The sequence below is a fragment of the Bubalus kerabau genome, chromosome 11 (assembly GCF_029407905.1).
Source record: "Bubalus kerabau isolate K-KA32 ecotype Philippines breed swamp buffalo chromosome 11, PCC_UOA_SB_1v2, whole genome shotgun sequence".
In the NCBI taxonomy this organism is placed as follows: Eukaryota; Metazoa; Chordata; class Mammalia; order Artiodactyla; family Bovidae; genus Bubalus; species Bubalus kerabau.
In genome coordinates, this window is record NC_073634.1 from 65,332,020 (window position 1) to 65,349,393 (window position 17,374).

The 17,374-nt window shown below is 37.6% G+C and overlaps 1 protein-coding gene across 1 annotated transcript in view; it reads right to left on the reverse strand.

Moving 5' to 3' along the window:
• Window positions 1–329: 329 nt before the first annotated feature.
• The window catches only part of PELI1 (pellino E3 ubiquitin protein ligase 1), a 55,960-nt gene continuing 38,915 nt past the window's right edge, over window positions 330–17,374 (reverse strand). The window contains exons 2-7 of the mRNA XM_055540459.1: window positions 15,482–15,621; window positions 12,586–12,715; window positions 6,357–6,458; window positions 3,620–3,817; window positions 3,344–3,532; window positions 330–2,767 (exon numbers count right to left, since the gene is read on the reverse strand). Of these exons, the coding sequence (XP_055396434.1) occupies window positions 2,201–2,767; window positions 3,344–3,532; window positions 3,620–3,817; window positions 6,357–6,458; window positions 12,586–12,715; window positions 15,482–15,552 (1,257 nt within the window). The 5' untranslated portion in view covers window positions 15,553–15,621 and the 3' untranslated portion in view covers window positions 330–2,200. The remainder of the gene's footprint in view (window positions 2,768–3,343; window positions 3,533–3,619; window positions 3,818–6,356; window positions 6,459–12,585; window positions 12,716–15,481; window positions 15,622–17,374) is intronic.

The following is a 17,374-nucleotide window of genomic DNA, read 5'->3' on the forward strand; positions in this document are numbered from 1 at the left end:
CACCTCAGGAAGAACATGAACCTTTTATGATTACTGAGGAACTGCTTAAACAGTCTAGTTATGCAACTTACTAAGAACTATCTCTCTAGCAGGGTTTAACTTAGAAAAAGGCCACAATTACTCAACCACTAAAGAAGCTCCTCTATTATCAGGGAAGAGATACTTTCCTAAGAGAACCAGAGAATAAAGAGTTACATGACATGCAAACTCCTCACCTATTTCAAGTGAATATTTTTGGAGTGTGCATTGGTTTTGTCCACAAGTTTTCACTTCTGGTTTCCCATTCTAAGTTATGGAAAAATGAACTCACAGAAACAAATTCAAGTATCTATTTTGAAAAGTATTTACTTAGTTTGAATAAATTAATTGCAAATAAAAATTAGCTACAATATATAGCCTGAATAGAAATGACTAGAACAAATACAACACAGGACTTGGTTTCCTTGCATTAGTCACAAAGCATGTGACAATCTAGAAAACTTCAAAATCAATTGTATTTCTTTGAAAAAGGAGTAACAGCAGTTACTGGTACATCACAACTAGTCAACTTATAATACAAGTTTCCTGACATGCACTTCCTGAGTGAACCCAAATGATCATTTTTTTAAAACAAGGAAATTTTGACAAGTTGAAGTAAAGTAAAATAGTTCATGGCTTCTAAGCAACAGGTTTTGTTTTTTAAAAACCAAAAGAAAATTCAGAACAGTATCATAACAGGATAAATTAAAGCTATGCTACCACATACAAAATCTTGCTATAGTCAATTAAATATAATACAACTTTTTGAACTAAAGGAAAGCAAATCAAAAGATTAAAAAAATGATTCTGTCTAACCTAAAAGTGTACTGATTTTGACAAGTGTCACAAAGGGTTTGCTGTAGTGCAGCTGTCTATACTTTCCTTGTGGGTATTAAAAAAAAAACAACGGGTGGGTGGGGGAAAGGGAGAGAAAATGTTTTCTTCATTCTGAAGCAAAGAACTTCCTGGAATTAGAGAATAAACTGACCATGCAAGTATGTCCCTCCATTTGGCTGTCACTGGTGCTCACCTGCCAACCAAATACTTCCTTGAGTCACACTGTGGCAAATGTCCTTTTAGGATTCAAACCCACAGTTAAGGCTGGTCTGTTAAAATTTAAAAAAAGAAAAACAAAGGAGCACTGTTGTCATTCAACCCTTCAAATCTTTCTACATTTCTTAACACCTGAATAAGTCCAAATACAGGATAGTTAATTCAGCATTCTTTTTCTAAAGGCAAATCAAGTCACTCTCCTTTCTTGTTAATTTATGCTTTTTCTCATGGGAATGATTTTTTTTCTAGAAACAGTGAACAGATGAACCACAGTTTATATCTAAAAAATAAACTTGCCAAATGTTGCTGATACTAAAAACAGATTGGTTATTGTGGGAGAAAAATAGATTATCTAGATTAAATTGCATTTTCAAAGGAGCATATAAAATGTTTCTTAGCATTAAGTTTTTGTTATAGTACTATACTCGGAAGAAACATTAAGGAAAAAATTCTTTCCCAATTATCTTTAATGTGGTTAAAAACAAACACCTCTTACGTAATGGTAATTAATATGAATTTGTTTTTACAAAGTATTCTAATTTACCAAATTTCATATTTAGATGGGGTGGGGAGAGAGTCTCTCCTGTCCTTCTTCCTAACTCTGCAAATCCTTGAGCTACGCTTGCTAAACTACCATTCCCACCAGGAGAGTGAGACCATCGTTACCATGCTACTCTATCAGGAACATTCTAAGATATTTTCTATAATAAAGATAAATAGAAAAAAGTTAATATACATGTTGCTGTATTTTACAATTTTGCAACAAACTGTAAACTAACATAGTTTGAACCAACAGTACCCTCAGTTATACAAAACAATTTTTCAACACTGAGGATGGGTGATTCAAAAACACTAAAAGGAAGGCATCAAATTAGACTATGTCTTTTTCTCCTCAAAATATATTTTCAAAACTCAGAAATCAGAAGTCTGGTACTTTCGAAAATTCCTTTGCTTGAGTTTCCCAGATTTTTGCTCAGAAATTGCTACTATTTATTACAAATGTTTAAAAAAATTCTTCATCTTAATGCAAACGACCAGAGCAGAAAAACTGTGACGTGGACAACAGGTTGGAAAGCCCAGATCACTTAGCTTATAAATGTGTAATGTAGTCCTGGAGGACAACTGTCTGTTAGTCTAGAGGTCCTTGGAAAATAAGTCTGATGTAGCCTTGTTCACCAGCCAACTGATGTGCACAGAAGGGACAGGCGGCATGAAAAGTGTGAGTACCGTGAGGAAGCGGGATCTGGGACCAATAGGCAGTTGTCTTTTCTGAACACACATGCCCACATGGGCTGAATGCATGGGTTGGAGGGCCGGCGTCCACATAAAATCCAGCTTCACATCCAAGCCACAGAGGGACATAGGGACCAACAGACCTACACATGGGACACTCCCGATCTTTTCCGTCACGTTCTTCCTTATTCCCCCAGTTATGATAGCCATGCACGTGGCCGCAGTGTAGGTACACCCACGGTTGTTTCTCATCAACGACGTCTTTTCTCTTCATGCTGGGAAATGCTAGTGTGTTGAACCCGACAGGGCACTGAGGTCGAGCTGCATTGATTTCCTGTCTTAAAGCTTCTAAATGCTTCACGGTAGGAGTGTGGGAAAGGCCTTCTGCAGTACGCCACAGCAATGTTGCGCCACAGAGATCAATTAATGAGCCATCTTGTAACTGATTGGTTTCAATTTCCACCTAGAGGAAACAAGAATCAAAAAACACACATTCACCAGGGAGTTTTGGATTTTTACTTCAGAGTTTTGGTTTTACAAGCTCCTTACTCAAGAATCGAGATTTCCTCTGGTTGTTTATTGAAGAAACTTGAATGGCAGTCATGAAAAATACAGGTTTCAAAATCAAGGATAAAATATTGAACAGTAACATATCTTTTCAGAGTTATAGTAAATAAAATTTATGATTAAACCATCTGACTAATCAGTTAGCTTAGTATTTCCAATTTGGTAAATATCTTGGTCAAAGATTTACAGATACAAGTAGAAAATACACAGAGTGTTGTTTAAATTGGGAAAGCTTAGGTTGTAAAATATATTAACAAAATATAAAAAAAATACATTTTTAGAATGTCTTCATTGAAAAACTAGGATACTACCCTCCTCGTATAGCATTTGGAACTCAGAGCTTGATAGCCACACTTTGTACTTTGTATCAGCAAAAGATTTAATAGTTTTGGGGAATATGTAATGCATTCAGTCCAACTCACCCCATGAAGTCTACTGTAATTAAGTAAGAAGTTTACATCTTAGTACTCACCATTTTCCCTCTCTGCTGAGCTGATCTGGTTTCACGCAGGCTGAACACATTTCCACACACTGATATTTCTCTCCATATTCCAGGTTTGGAGTCTTCTGTGAACCCATTGCGTGGATGCATAACAAGAACGCCATTAGTGGTCAGGCCATCCATCTGTCCATCTGATGTCTTCCATTTGGCAGCCTTCTCCTAGCAGGAAAAATAGCTTCTGTTTATTTGTAAACTGGGAAACTGAAGTGGTTGTGAAAGGCAACATTTAGGAAAAAAGCTTTTTACCCCAAGAAAGATGTTTTTTGATGAGTCAAATCCTGCAGCATAAATCCGTGCTGTAAAGGGAGGATTCCGTTCACATATGATTCTACAGGCAAATCTTGATATGGTGCTCTGCACTGACTGTGTATCAGAATTACTTTGACTTCCAGGAACTGTGTCAGTTACTACAAAATCAATGGGACTTTCAGTCGACCGGCCAATCTAAGAGAAAAAGAAATATCTATAAAACTATTGAAAGGAACACAGCGGAAAATTCACTCAAAGACTCAAAAAGTAAGGTGAAATCATCAAGCCTCTGAAATTTCTAAAGCCCAAACTTATTACACTTAACTCTGGGGGTATCTATACCCTTGAAAACCAATCTCTCAGATTTCCTCTGATGTAGTAATCACTTAGAGCATAGAATTAAGTAGGAACTTGCTACCCAGAATATAGGAAACCCTCAGAGAATGAAGAGTTTAGGATGGCTGAGATTTCTAAGTGGGTGCAGATTTTAATTTTAACCCCTTGGGAGAGAAATATGTCTACCACATATTACTCTAGTTTCCTTAACAGAACATAATGAACATAAAAGTAAATCTTCTATGATGACTCCAGGACATTACACTATGAATACTGTTTATATTAAGCTGAAGTGCAGTGACGTCTTTGGGTGCTATAAAGGTGTAGAAGAACACTGATCCCTATGTTAAAACCTTACACAGCCGTGCTTGAGGTCTTATGTCTACTTCACAGATTTTCTCCTGTCTTTTCTGTCAGGCTGTCAACTCTCATTTCTTGCTGATGGGTATACTTGTTTCTGCAGCGTACTCCTCCTTGAACCAGCTACTCTGAATTCTGCTATGGGTTGAGAAATCAGATAACTGAACTTCAAAGAACAGTATTTCAAAAGGTTCTTGGTGATGGCCTAAGGGAGTCTCTAGGGAGTTAGAGAAAAGGAATTTCAGTACATGGACTCTGTGGCATTTATTTTATATGTCTAAATGTCTTTTCTGTTTTCTTCCTAGTTCTTGGCCATAGTTTAAAGACAAGTTTCCTTGAACAGAGTTCTGCTGGATGAGGTGTCAGTGAAGTAAAAACATCTTCAAATGTACTAGCTAGTAAATTAATTAATTTCATTTTGAAAGATGAAAGTTGAAAAAATGAAATTGGTGGAAAAGACGTCAAAAGTGACAATTATCACAGGGTATTAAACATTTAGAAATCAGTTCATTAATGTATTTGTTATAAAGTAGTATCATAGGACTTCCCTGGTGGTTTGGTGGTTAAGAACCCGCCTACCAATGCAGGGGACAGGTCTGACCCTTGGTCTGGGAGGATCCCACGTGTCATGGGACAACTAAGTCCAAGCACTGTAACTACTGAAGCCCCCGAGCCTAGAGCCTGTGATCTGTCAAAGAGAGGCCACCACAATGAGAAGCCTGCTCACTGTAACAGAGCTGCCCACACTCACTGCAACTAGAGAAAGCTTGCTCGCAGCAATGAACACCCAGCACAGCCAAAAATAAATAACACTGAATAAGTAGCATCATAAAAAATAAAGAAAGTTGATCTTGAGAAAAACTACTGACCCTTTACAAAGATGACAACTCTTACGTTGTTCTTTGCCTAGTTGAGCTTTAAGAATTCCTTTTATCAACACACTTTCAGATAAAACTCTAGTGTTTTTATCCTGCCACTAAGTACAAAGACTTATTTATTTAGTCTGGATAGTTTTAGGGGGAAATTTATTGATTAAAAAAATGTAACATTTGGATGTTCCTTTCTTTATTTCTAAGAATACGATATCTAAAAAATATTGTCTTAAACCTTTGGAACTAAAAATATTTCCACTATTCTAAAAAATTCAGCATTCCATTAAGAGGGTTGAGTGTAAAGTGACTTTAAAGAAATATTTTGTTACTGACTACAGCAAAGACATCTCCAGCCCTTTTTATCTTCATTTTATCTCATAAAGTTAAGAAAAACTGTAAAGTCATTGGGACAATAATTATAAGAACAACATTATTAGGCACTTTATAGCCCATTTAAGTTTGTTTCAAAAAAGCCCAAGGCTTTACAAAAACCCAATATTAAGAGAAACGATGTCATGAATATCAAGAATCTTGCTTATGTCTTTAAGGTTTGGCTTTTCTGTCACTGATTTATAAAACCATCAGTACTGGATTGGTACAAAGAATGAGAGAAATAAAAACTTACTATACCATTAGCTTTGAGCAAATATGTGCTGAGAAGAAAGTTTGACTTCACATATATGATATGAATAATTAGAAACTGTACTTTTAGTTGCCTAGAGAGGGAAAGTGAGAAGTAATAGCAAAAAAGATCATAAATGTGTATAAAATATCCCTTGGTTTCTTTTTTGGATAATTATTCTTACAGCTACCAATACTAGCAGCTAAGTGTTTACCAGGTACCTGGCACAGTTCTGAGTACTTCAGAGGGACTAACACATTTAAGCTTCCCAATAGTCATCTGAAGGAAGTTTTATTATCTCACTTTATAAGAGGAAACTGATGCAGAGAGTGGCTAAGTAATGTTTACCAGAAATTCTGATATCAGAGCCCATCTCTTACCCATGCTATGTGGACTTCTAGACATGGGGTTTAGAAATCAACATATATTTTAATGAAATGCATTAAGTGTGATAACCTTTAAGCTGACCACAGCGAAAGTCAATTACAACAGGTTTTTAACTTTTGTTTTTTAAGAAAAAAAGTTTAGATGTTATATATAATACCTGAAACATATCAGTGTTGCTGTCATGAGTATATTCAACCACTACTGTCTGTGCTCGAGACAAGGTGTATGATATGCTATGCTGGTCCTTATTGCTTATTGCCTAAGAAAAAAAAAGATTAATAGCAAAAATTAGCAGGTACATCAATCTAAATAGATAACCATAATAGATAATAGATAAACCTTTTTTTCAAAAAAAAAAAAAAAAAAAAAGAGGGAGCTGTGCTCATTATACTATAACAATGTAATTGGAAAAAGAATCTGAGAAAGAAGAGATACATATAAATGTATAACTGAATCACCCTGTTGTGCACCCAACACTAACACACTGTATTGGAGTATATGTACTCCAACATAAAACAAAAGTTAAAAAAAAATACCACTATACTGCTTCAAGGGTAAGTCAACTATTTTATAATTACAAAAGAAAACATCTCATGTCACTGCTAGTATTCATTTCACCTATACACAGACATATAAAAATATACGTTAATACATAATCAAGGACATCATTGCTGCTATTTTGAATAAAATATGTTTGATCAATTGCAAATAAGAAAAATAGAGGTTTTTATTCTTTCGTTAAAAAACGGTAATCTGTTTATTACATATGTGACATATTTTCCCCCTGAAATTCAGAGATTAATAACTTGCATAACCTTTTGCTGTGACAGTGGTTTCTTAGAGTGAGTGGAATGTAGACGAATTCAGGCAGACCTCATTTTATTATGCTTCACAGATACTGAATTTTTTATAAATTGAAGATTTGTGGCAACCCTGCATTGTCAGATAATGGTTAGCATTTAGCATTAAAAGTACTTTAAAATTAAGGGCTTTCCTGGTGGCTCAATGGTGGGAAATTCCATGGAGAGGGGAGCGTAGTAGGCTACAGTTGATGAGGTCGCAAGAGTTGGACACAACTGAGTAACTTTCACGATGCTATTACTGCACACTTAGTGTGCTCAGTCACTCAGTCGTATCCAACTCTTTGTGACCGATGGACTGTAGCCCACCTGCTCCTCTATCCATGGGATTCTCCAGGCAAGAATACTGGAGTGGGTTGCCATTCCCTTCTTCTGGGGATCTTCCCGACCCAAGGATCGAACCCAGGTCTCCTATAATGCAGGTGGATTCTTTACCATATAAGCCACCAGGGAAGCCTGTACACTTAGGAGACCACAGCATAGTGCAAACATAACTTTTATATATATATTAGGAAATGAAACCAGTTGTGATTTGCTTTATTGTAGTGGTCTGAAACTGATCCCAAAATATATCTGAGGTCTATCTATGCACTGAAGCAATTACAGAGTAAAAACATAAGTTCACTGAATTAAAAAAATTGTAAAATCTGAGTCTCCATTATAAGTATTTCAAGTTATAAGATACTTAAAGGAGAAAATACAAAATCTTGCAAGATAAGAGGAATCTTCTTTAATAACTCAAAGAGGTTTAAAGTTAACAAATAAGCAGAGTTAACTGGTTTTCCTAGCCCCTCTGTGACTTTATAGATGGCAAGTATTTGCCATATGCTAGGCTAGATACAGAAAAATTCATAGAATGATTAAACATACCAAAAGAAATGGATATAATGCTTATGACTGTATTATTGACATATGCCAAACTAAAAACATTGCTAAAAAGAACTTCTCAGTTTTGTTTTCAGGCGTTTTCTATGCATATGAGTTGATGATAATATCAGAGGGGGAAAAACCTGCACAGAGGAAGTGGAAAAAGCTTGTGTAAAAGAAACACAGAAGACACAGAAGAATGATTATATGCAGCAAAGAGGCTAAATGAAAAAAAAACTTTCGTAATTAGAACTTTGGTATTATGAAATTTTACTTGGTTTCAATTGGTAGCTAACCTGTAATATAAAGTCTTCATAGTTTTAAGATAATTAAGACTGTGAAATTTTCAAATATACAAAAAGAATATATAAACACCTGGGTACTAACTACCCAACTTTTATCATTCTTACTAATACCATTTCTGCTTCTGATATTTTAAAAGAAATTGAACTGCAGATATAATGAAGGCTGCTTACATGTCCTTCCCTACTCCTGTCTCTGTAGAGGAACTGAACCTCAAGAGTACAGTTTAGGTCACTCCCACGCACTTTAACAGGCTTTACTACACACTGATGCATTCATAAACATGACAAAATGGTTTTAAAGATTTAAAAATCTGTAATTACTTTATCTCAACATTAAGCAGCTGACTTTTCAATCAAATAATTTTTTAGTACTTTGGCCATTAATTCTTAATGGCTAAAGGGATTTAAAAACACAGGTTTGTGTACTTTGAGATTATAAGCTGTTTTTTTTTTTTTAACTATGAGATCTACTCTGATTGAGAATACAGAGCTGTGTCAAGTTAAATTCTCACTGGATTGGAAGTCAGGGTTTAAGCACTCATCCCAGATGACTGCTAGACTAAACAGTTAGTTTTCTTCCTGACCTCATTACACACTCCTCCAAAATTGAAAAAGCAGAAAGTCAATCTTTGATCCCTAAGATTCTTGCTGCCTAGTAAAGATGAAAAGGAGCCAGCAATGAAACATGAGGAGTATGACAGTAAAAATATGAAGAGAAGTACACAACAGGAAATTACAGAAGTAAGACTTAGAAAGATTTTCCCTAGGATAGTAGTTCTTAACCAGAGGTGATGTCAGCTGTGTAAGGGGCGTTTGGTGGCTGTGTTTGCTGGCCATCACAATGATCTGAGGGCTGAAATGGCATTCAGTGGGAAGGGACCAAGAGTATTAGGTTGGTGCAAAAGTAATGGTTGTTCTGCATTGTTGAACTCTGCCTTTAATATTGGAATAAATTCCTAAATAAATGTGGCTATGTTATTATACATCATTTTAATGTGCATTTCTCACTTTATTTTTTTTGCTAATGACTTATTACTTGTTGTTTATATTTATTTTAGACTATAGAAATGATGCTAGATAAAAAGCAAATTTGAGCAATTTTTTATTCGAGTTCAAAACGGATCATTAGGTAGCAGAGACAACTTGTAACATCAACAATGCATCTGGCCCAGGAACTGCTAATGAACATACAGTGCAGTGGTGGTTCAAGAAGTTTTGCAAAGGAGACGAGCGCCTTGAAGATGAGGAGTGCAGTGGTTATCGGAAGTTGACAGTGACCAACTGAGAGCATCACTGAGGCTGATCCTCTTACAACTACACAAGAAATTGCCAAAGAATTCAACATCGACCATTCTATGGTCATTTGAAGCAAATTAGAAGGGTAAAAAATCTTGATAAGTGGGTGCCTAATGAGCTGACTGCAAATCAAAAAAATCATTTTGAAGTGACATCCTCTCTTATTCTACACAACAACAAACCATTTTTCAACCAGATTGTGACATGTGACGAAAAGTGGATTTTATACAACAACCGGCAATGATCAACTCAGTGGCTGGACTGAGAAGAAGCCCAGAGCACTTCTCAAAGCCAAACTTGCACCAAAAAAATGTCATGGTCACTGTTTGGTGGCCTGCTGCCCATCTGATCCACTATAGCTTTCAGAATTTCGGTGAAACCATTACCTCTGAGAAGTATGTTCAGCAAATCAATGAGATGCACCAAAAACTGCAACACCTGTAGCCGGCAATGGTCAACAGCAAGGGCCCAATTCCTCTCCGTGACAATGCCCGACCACACACCGCACAAACAATACTTCAAAAGTTAAATGAATTGGGCTACGAAGTTTTGTCTCATCCACCATATTCATTTGATCTCTTGCCAACCAACTACCACTTCTTCAAGCATCTTGACAACTTTTTGCAGGGAAAACACTTTCACAACCAGGAGGCGGCAGAAAATGCTTTCCAAGAGTTCATGGAATCCTGAAGCACAGATTTTTATGCTACAGGAATAAACAAAATTATTTCTCATTGGCAAAAATGTGTTGACTGTAATAGTTCCTATTTTGATTAATATAAATATGTATTTGAGCGTACTTATAATGATTTAAAATGCACGGTCGGAAACTGTAATTACTTTTGCACCAAGTGGAGAGTGAAAAAGTTGGCTTAAAGCTCAACATTCAGAAAAGGAAGATCATGGCATCTGGTCCCATCACTTCATGGGAAATAGATGGGGAAACAGTGGAAACAGTGTCAGACTTTATTTTTTTGGGCTCTAAAATCACTGCAGAAGGTGACTGCAGCCATGAAATTAAAAGACGCTTACTCCTTGGAAGGAAAGTTATGTCCAACCTAGATAGCATATTCAAAAGCAGAGACATTACTTTGCCAACAAAGGTCCGTCTAGTCAAGGCTATGGTTTTTCCTGTGGTCATGTATGGATGTGAGAGTTGGACTGTGAAGAAAGCAGAGCACCGAAGAAGTGATGCTTTTGAACTGTGGTGTTGGAGAAGACTCTTGAGAGTCCCTTGGACTGCAAAGAGATCCAACCAGTCCATTCTGAAGGAGATCAGCCCTGGATTTCTTTGGAAGGAATGATGCTAAAGCTGAAACTCCAGTACTTTGGCCACCTCATGCGAAGAGTTGACTCATTGGAAAAGACTCTGATGCTGGGAGGGATTGGGGGCAGGAGGAGAAGGGGACGACAGAGGATGAGATGGCTGGATGGCATCATTGACTCGAAGGACGTGAGTCTGAGTGAACTCTGGGAGTTGGTGATGGACAGGGAGGCCTGTCGTGCTGCGATTCATGGGGTTGCAAAGAGTCGGACACGACTGAGTGACTGAACTGAACTGAATATTAAATATCCTGCAACGTGGGACAGTCCTGCATAAAGAAGAATTGGCACACCCAAAATGCCAAGAGCACTTCAGTGGGGAAATACTGGAAAGAAGTTCCTCAGATCAATAAACCTTTCACCCTACCACCTGCTTATTATTTATCAGCACATCTCTTCTTTGCAAAAGAACAGAAGAAACACGTAAAAAAAACTGTCACTTTTCTACATTCTCTGGCTCTTAAGTAGTAAGAGAAGACTCCTTGAGGACTCTTGCTTAGACACCACACTGGATATAAAACAAAGCCAAAAGTCTAGGGACTGCAAATATAACTTAAAACAAGGCACTGTATGCCAATTTCTCTCTCATTTATTTTTAACCTACAAAAATATACCTCAGATGGTGTAATATTAATGTACATTCTGGGGTTGCTTAAAGATATAGGTACTTCCAGATGTAAAGAACTCTTTGTAATGTTTATTCATTCACCACAGTATCAAATTTAATCTGTGTTATAAAACTGGAAGTAGAATACATAGGAAATTTAAGATCTGAAATGTCCCCTTATTGTCTATCACTCTAGGAAAAGCCCAAGTGTCCTGAAATGGTGGCCTAGCTTCTGGAAATTTTGGTTGGGAATAAAAACGAGGTTCAGTTCCGTTCAGTCGCTCAGTCGTGTCCAACTCTTTGCGACCCCATGAATCGCAGCACGCCAGGCCTCCCTGTCCATCACCAACTCCCAGAGTTCACTCAGACTCACGTCCATCAAGTCAGCAGTGCCATCCAGCCATCTCATCCTCTGTCGTCCCCTTCTCCTCCTGCCCCCAATCCCTCCCAGCATCAGAGTCTTTTCCAATTAGTCAACTTTTCGCATGAGGTGAAGCATGAAATAGGCCAGGAGACTGAGAAGTTGTGTTACAGACACAATTGGGTATTTGCTTTCACAGCTTTGATTTGATTTAATAATTAATGAAGATCTACTGTATTTAAGGCACTATGCTACAAAGCTGTGGGGGTCATAAAATAAAAAATAAAAATAAGAGCATCCATAAAATCTTTGATAAAGACCACTTAGTTAAAAAAATGATCTCATCCAAACATGTTTCTAGGCCCTGAATACATATATTCTGTACCACGCTCCTTGCCCAGCTCAGGGAGGTCCCTCGAGTAATAGCGGGAACGCACTACATCTCAGGGCAGTTCCACAATTCCAAATTTTAGATGAAGCCCTGTCCCCCCTCCACCCCAACTTTTTTTTTTAATGACAAAAAAGGAATTATTTCCTTCTAATGGATTATTTCCTTCTCATGGATCCCAGTGTGTCATAAAAAAAAAAAGTCCTATGCCCTTTTAGATGGCATTTCTTTAGATATCCTATCTCCCAAGTGTCTTCTCCCATCCAAACAAAAGGAAACTTCTGGTATACAATGTGAAGGGTCTGCTAGAGAACATGAACAGCATATATAAGTCTTTCAATTTCTCCAAGTTAATTTACTTAGTTTTTGTTTGTGTTACCTTTGCAGCCTGAGGAGTACAAGCAACATGCACAGTGCTGGGCTTCACCCCATTTGCCTTAGGTCTTTTAAACAAAGCAAATCTACTTTTCCTCCTTCCTCTATCGCCGTTTGGAAGAGACCCATTATACCTGATGGGGGAGAAAAAAGTTTAGATGATCTCATGAAAGAACCACACAATTCTAAAACAAATGCTTTACTTTGTCTTAGAGGATCAGCCACTGATTAATTATCTATTAGTAGATTATAAGTGTCTGGAATTAACTTTTAGCGACTGCTGATCCCCAGACCAGCTGCCTGAGTGTGAAACAAAAAAGATTTTTTTCTGTTTACGTCTGAAGTCACAGAGAAGTACCTTTTGGATTACACACAGATTTAAATTACTTGTATTTTTCTTCCCTCTTTTATTTAAGATAATCAAGAGCTGATTAATGGCATATCTGACTTCTTATGACTCATTCTATTTTTTTTAAAGGTGAATGTTTGCATGTGGTAATACAACCTTTAAAAGTACATATTTAAACAAATATGACTTGTTTAAAATAGAATCTCCTTTAATTATGAACCAAACACTTTATAAATAACTGAACTTTTTAAATTAGGAATTTTTAGACTTGTTTGTTAGTCTCAGCTACTGGCTTGTACACATTCACGTTAAGTCAGTAAACCTGTCCGACTGAGCATAACTAACTGGCCGTTAAACACGTTTGTTGCTCACATCTTATGACCATTTCTCCATGATAACATAAACACGCTCTAAAGGTAAGCAAGTGAGCGAGGAGTGAACCAATAGGAAAAGGTTCAAAACAAACATCTGGGTGTTAACTATGTACTAGGCACTAGTGGGTTCTAGTTCACAAATCACTTATTTTATCCATTCTCTCATAAAAACTGCAAGACCAGTATCACTTGCCACTGTTATAGGTTAGGAATTAAGTTATTCTTCAGAGGAACTGAGTCCCTCCATTATTTTCTGAAGGTCACGCAAGTGACACTGGCAAAGCTAGAACTGGAATCTGGGTGCTTGCTGTGCTTTTTTTCATTCTTTACTGCTTCGCTGAGGCATGAACAGTAGCTTAATAATACTCTCTCCTCACGTACTGTCCCCTTATTGCGCGACAAAAACCTTTGGTGTGATGGTTTCTTGTTTATAGCTGGTTAATCTGGGGGGAAACTGAGGCAAGGAACGGGTACAGTTTTGAGGGTGGAGGAGACTGTGCTTATAAAATGGCCTACACTAGTGGCTGACAAGGAAGGGAAGGGAGTTTACTCAAAGGCTGTCAGATAGAGAAATTACACTGAACAACCTTTATAAAATGTAAAACACACTGATTCTTCTGGCAAAAGCCCCTGCTAACCTTGCTAAAGGTTCATGGTAGTGTCCCTCAGCTAACACATATTGGATTTTGCTGCTTGGGATTGTGCTGCCCCCAGTCTCACACACTGAGGGCTCCTCACTGCCCCTTACTACTGTCTGCCAGAGCCCGCCTCCTTCCTCTTCTGGACATATGCTCTCTATTCCTACACTGTGTTCCTGTAGCTCAGAGCTCTTTTCCAAATAGCACCAGCACAAAACTGACCACCTTATCCAGCTTGACTTCTCCTTCTAAAATGCTGAGAAGCAGCATTGTTTGCATTTTAATACATCAAGTGCCAGGTACAGAGACAACCATTTTATAAGGTTAACTGAGAAACTGCTGGGCTAAAAGAGCCAGTTTAAACCATATACTAAATTTCAAATTCTAAGTCTTCAGATGACTCAAATTTCCTGCTGAAGAATTTAACTTTGAATAGCTTTGGTGGTTAAAAATCTGTTATTAACACATCAAAATCTATGTGATTTTAAATTGTAATATTGTAGTTCCTATATTAAGTTTACAATCTTTTAAATTGTTTTTGAGAAAACAACATTTTCTTTAATCTCAAGGAACCTTAGTTGATCTTGTTTGTCATTTTACAGAAGAGGAAACTAAGGCCCAAAATGGTTAAGTGACTTGCCTAAGGCCACACAGCTAGCAGTGTTGGAAAAAGTACTGGAATTCAGGATTCCTGGCTTCCAGTTAAGCTCAGTAACACCATATTATTTCCCTAGTTTTTCTTACTTTCTTATCTGAAACAATGGCCACAGTCTCAGTTAAAGAAGAATTTGCACCAACCTGATTCTAAAATATGTTGTAAATGTCTAGAATTGTTTTTCAGGCAGGACAGAAACAGTAGGGAGAAAGTAAATTTTACAACGTCTAGCTTCTGAGATCTCTAAGAAACAGACTAACATTGTGTCTCCATTTTGACACTGTGGCAAGTTTAGACTGGATAAACTGCAATAATGGAATCATTTATTCCTCAATCATAAGACTGTATGAGTTGAATAGATGAGATTACTTTTGAAGCAAACAAGTAGCAATGTCCTGGGCTTCAGAATCATCATATTGTCATGTCTATACAACTCTTTTAAGTACAGGACCAAAAGCACAAAGCAGCATCTGTCTCAGAGGGCAAAGGAACAAATAAACACTAACCTACATGAAATGACCTAAGCAGAGGGGAGATTTTGGGTACAGTCAGCTGAGGCAAATTTTCTAAAAGAAGGCATAGGGAAGACAAATGGACTGGCTATGTGACTTTAGACAAGTACATTTTTCACTTCATCTTTAAGAAGGTTTGTCCTTTCTAGGGGTGAGGGTGAGGCAGAGTTTATGGAGCATTTGAGTACTTACAAAGGATGACATAAAAATGAGAATTAAAAGAATTTCTTAATTTGGTAATATAACTCTGTAGCTTTAAATACTCTTTGGAAACAGGCAGGATATAAATTCTAAAAAAAAGTGCATTTAACCAAGATTTTCAAGTTACCATATATCATTCAATTTTATGCTCATCAGATGGAGAAGTCTTACCCTAAGACAATGAGTTCACCATATTTTACTGGTGCTTTGGATGGATGATTTTCTTGATCAGGAGAAAACATGAGCTTGGCTGTCTTTCTCAAATCTTTGTTCACTGGTCAGGAGCCTTGGGACACCTTTTGCATTATTTCCTAGAGGGGAAAAGTTTTCATTAATAATTTGAACAATGAATTTCAGTTTAAGTAAAGATGTTCTTTTCTAAAAGTCCTTGTGAGCACAATATTATGAAAATTATCACATAATATATAAAGTGTACGACATTTCCCCCAATAATGGTTGTAGAGTTGATATAACTGTTTAAACACATTAAAATGTAAATTTAGGAATGTTAACTTTACATTAAAAATGTAAATTCCAGTTCCAGGACGATGAGGAAGACATTATTTTCCCCATGATTTATGCTAATTATAACCCCAAACCCTGAACATTATATATAAAGCAGAAGACGACTCTAAAAAGTAGAGAGAAGGCAGAACAGCTAGGGGCCTTGGGGCCCATGGAACGACTTTGTGGCAAGTTCTTTGGGTTTTCTTTTTGCCTAATATCAATACATCCCAGATCTGAAGCTCAAGAATCTAGCAACCTGGAAATGCCAACTGGCAGAGAGAAAAACAAACACCTGACAAAATGCTGCTCTCTCTGGTGAAAAGAACAAGAAAACACAGGCTTAGCAAGACAGAAAACTTTTGACAATAACTGCTCCACTGCAGCCAGCACCACAGAAAACACTGTGACCCCACCATCGCACTCACCTGCAAGAGCTGAGCGGTGAGCCCGGACATCCACCTCAGGAGGCCATAATGAGGCGGCCCGACCGCCCCCTGGGCCTACCCTTGCCAGAGGCAGTGTCAGAACAGGCCAAGTAGGGAGCCAGCACAACCACCCTGTTGGCTGGCAACATGCCCCCTCCTCTGCCCGAGTGGTGTCAGTGGAGAGCGCAGGGAGCCTGGGGTTCCATCCCAATTCGGCAGGATCTTCTTCCGTCAGGGGTCAGTGGAGGCCGAGCAGGGAACCTGGACTTCTATGTCCACCTAGTAGCAGTAAGAAGGCTCCCCGTACTCCCCTGACAGAGCAATGTGAGGAAAAGTCGGTGAAAATAGAAGGTCTGGATGATATTCAGAGTGTCCGAACATACAACGAAAATGTCCAGCTTTCAAAAGAAAGCCACTTACTATATAAAGTACAAGACAGAATTAAAACAATGCAAACAGATAATCAACAGATGCCAGAAGTTTAGATGACAGAGACGTGAGAATTATCTAACAAAGATTTTAAATCAGTCATGATAAAAAATTTCAGTAATCAATTACAAACAAGTTTGCGGCAAAGAGGCAAACGAAAAATAGTCTCCACAAAGAAAGAGAAGATATGTAAAGTTCACTGGATGGGCTCAACCCAGAATGGAAGGTATGTAGGAAAGGAATGAGCTGGAAGACAGAAAGTACCCAGTCTGAACACAGACAGGAAATTAGACTGGAAAAAAACAGGAAGGAGCCTCATGGACCTGTGGGGCTACAAAACGGCCCATTTAATAACATTAGGATCACTGGAGTTCAGAATGAAAGGAGAAAGAACGGAGCTGAAAACGCACTCAAACAATGACTGAAATGCAACAAATGTGAAAAGGGGAACAAAACCACAGATTCAGGAAGCTGAACAAACTCCACATACGATACAACCAAAGAAATCTATGCCAAGACACATGGTAATTAAACTTCTGACTTAAAGGCAAAGAAATTTTCTTGAAAGCAGCCAGAGAAGAACTAAACCTTACCTATAGGGGGAAAACAATGAATTTCTCACCAGAAACTACAGAAGACAGAAGCAAGTGGCCTATTTTTTTCAGGTGCTGAAAGAAAGTAACTATCAACCAGATTCCAGCAA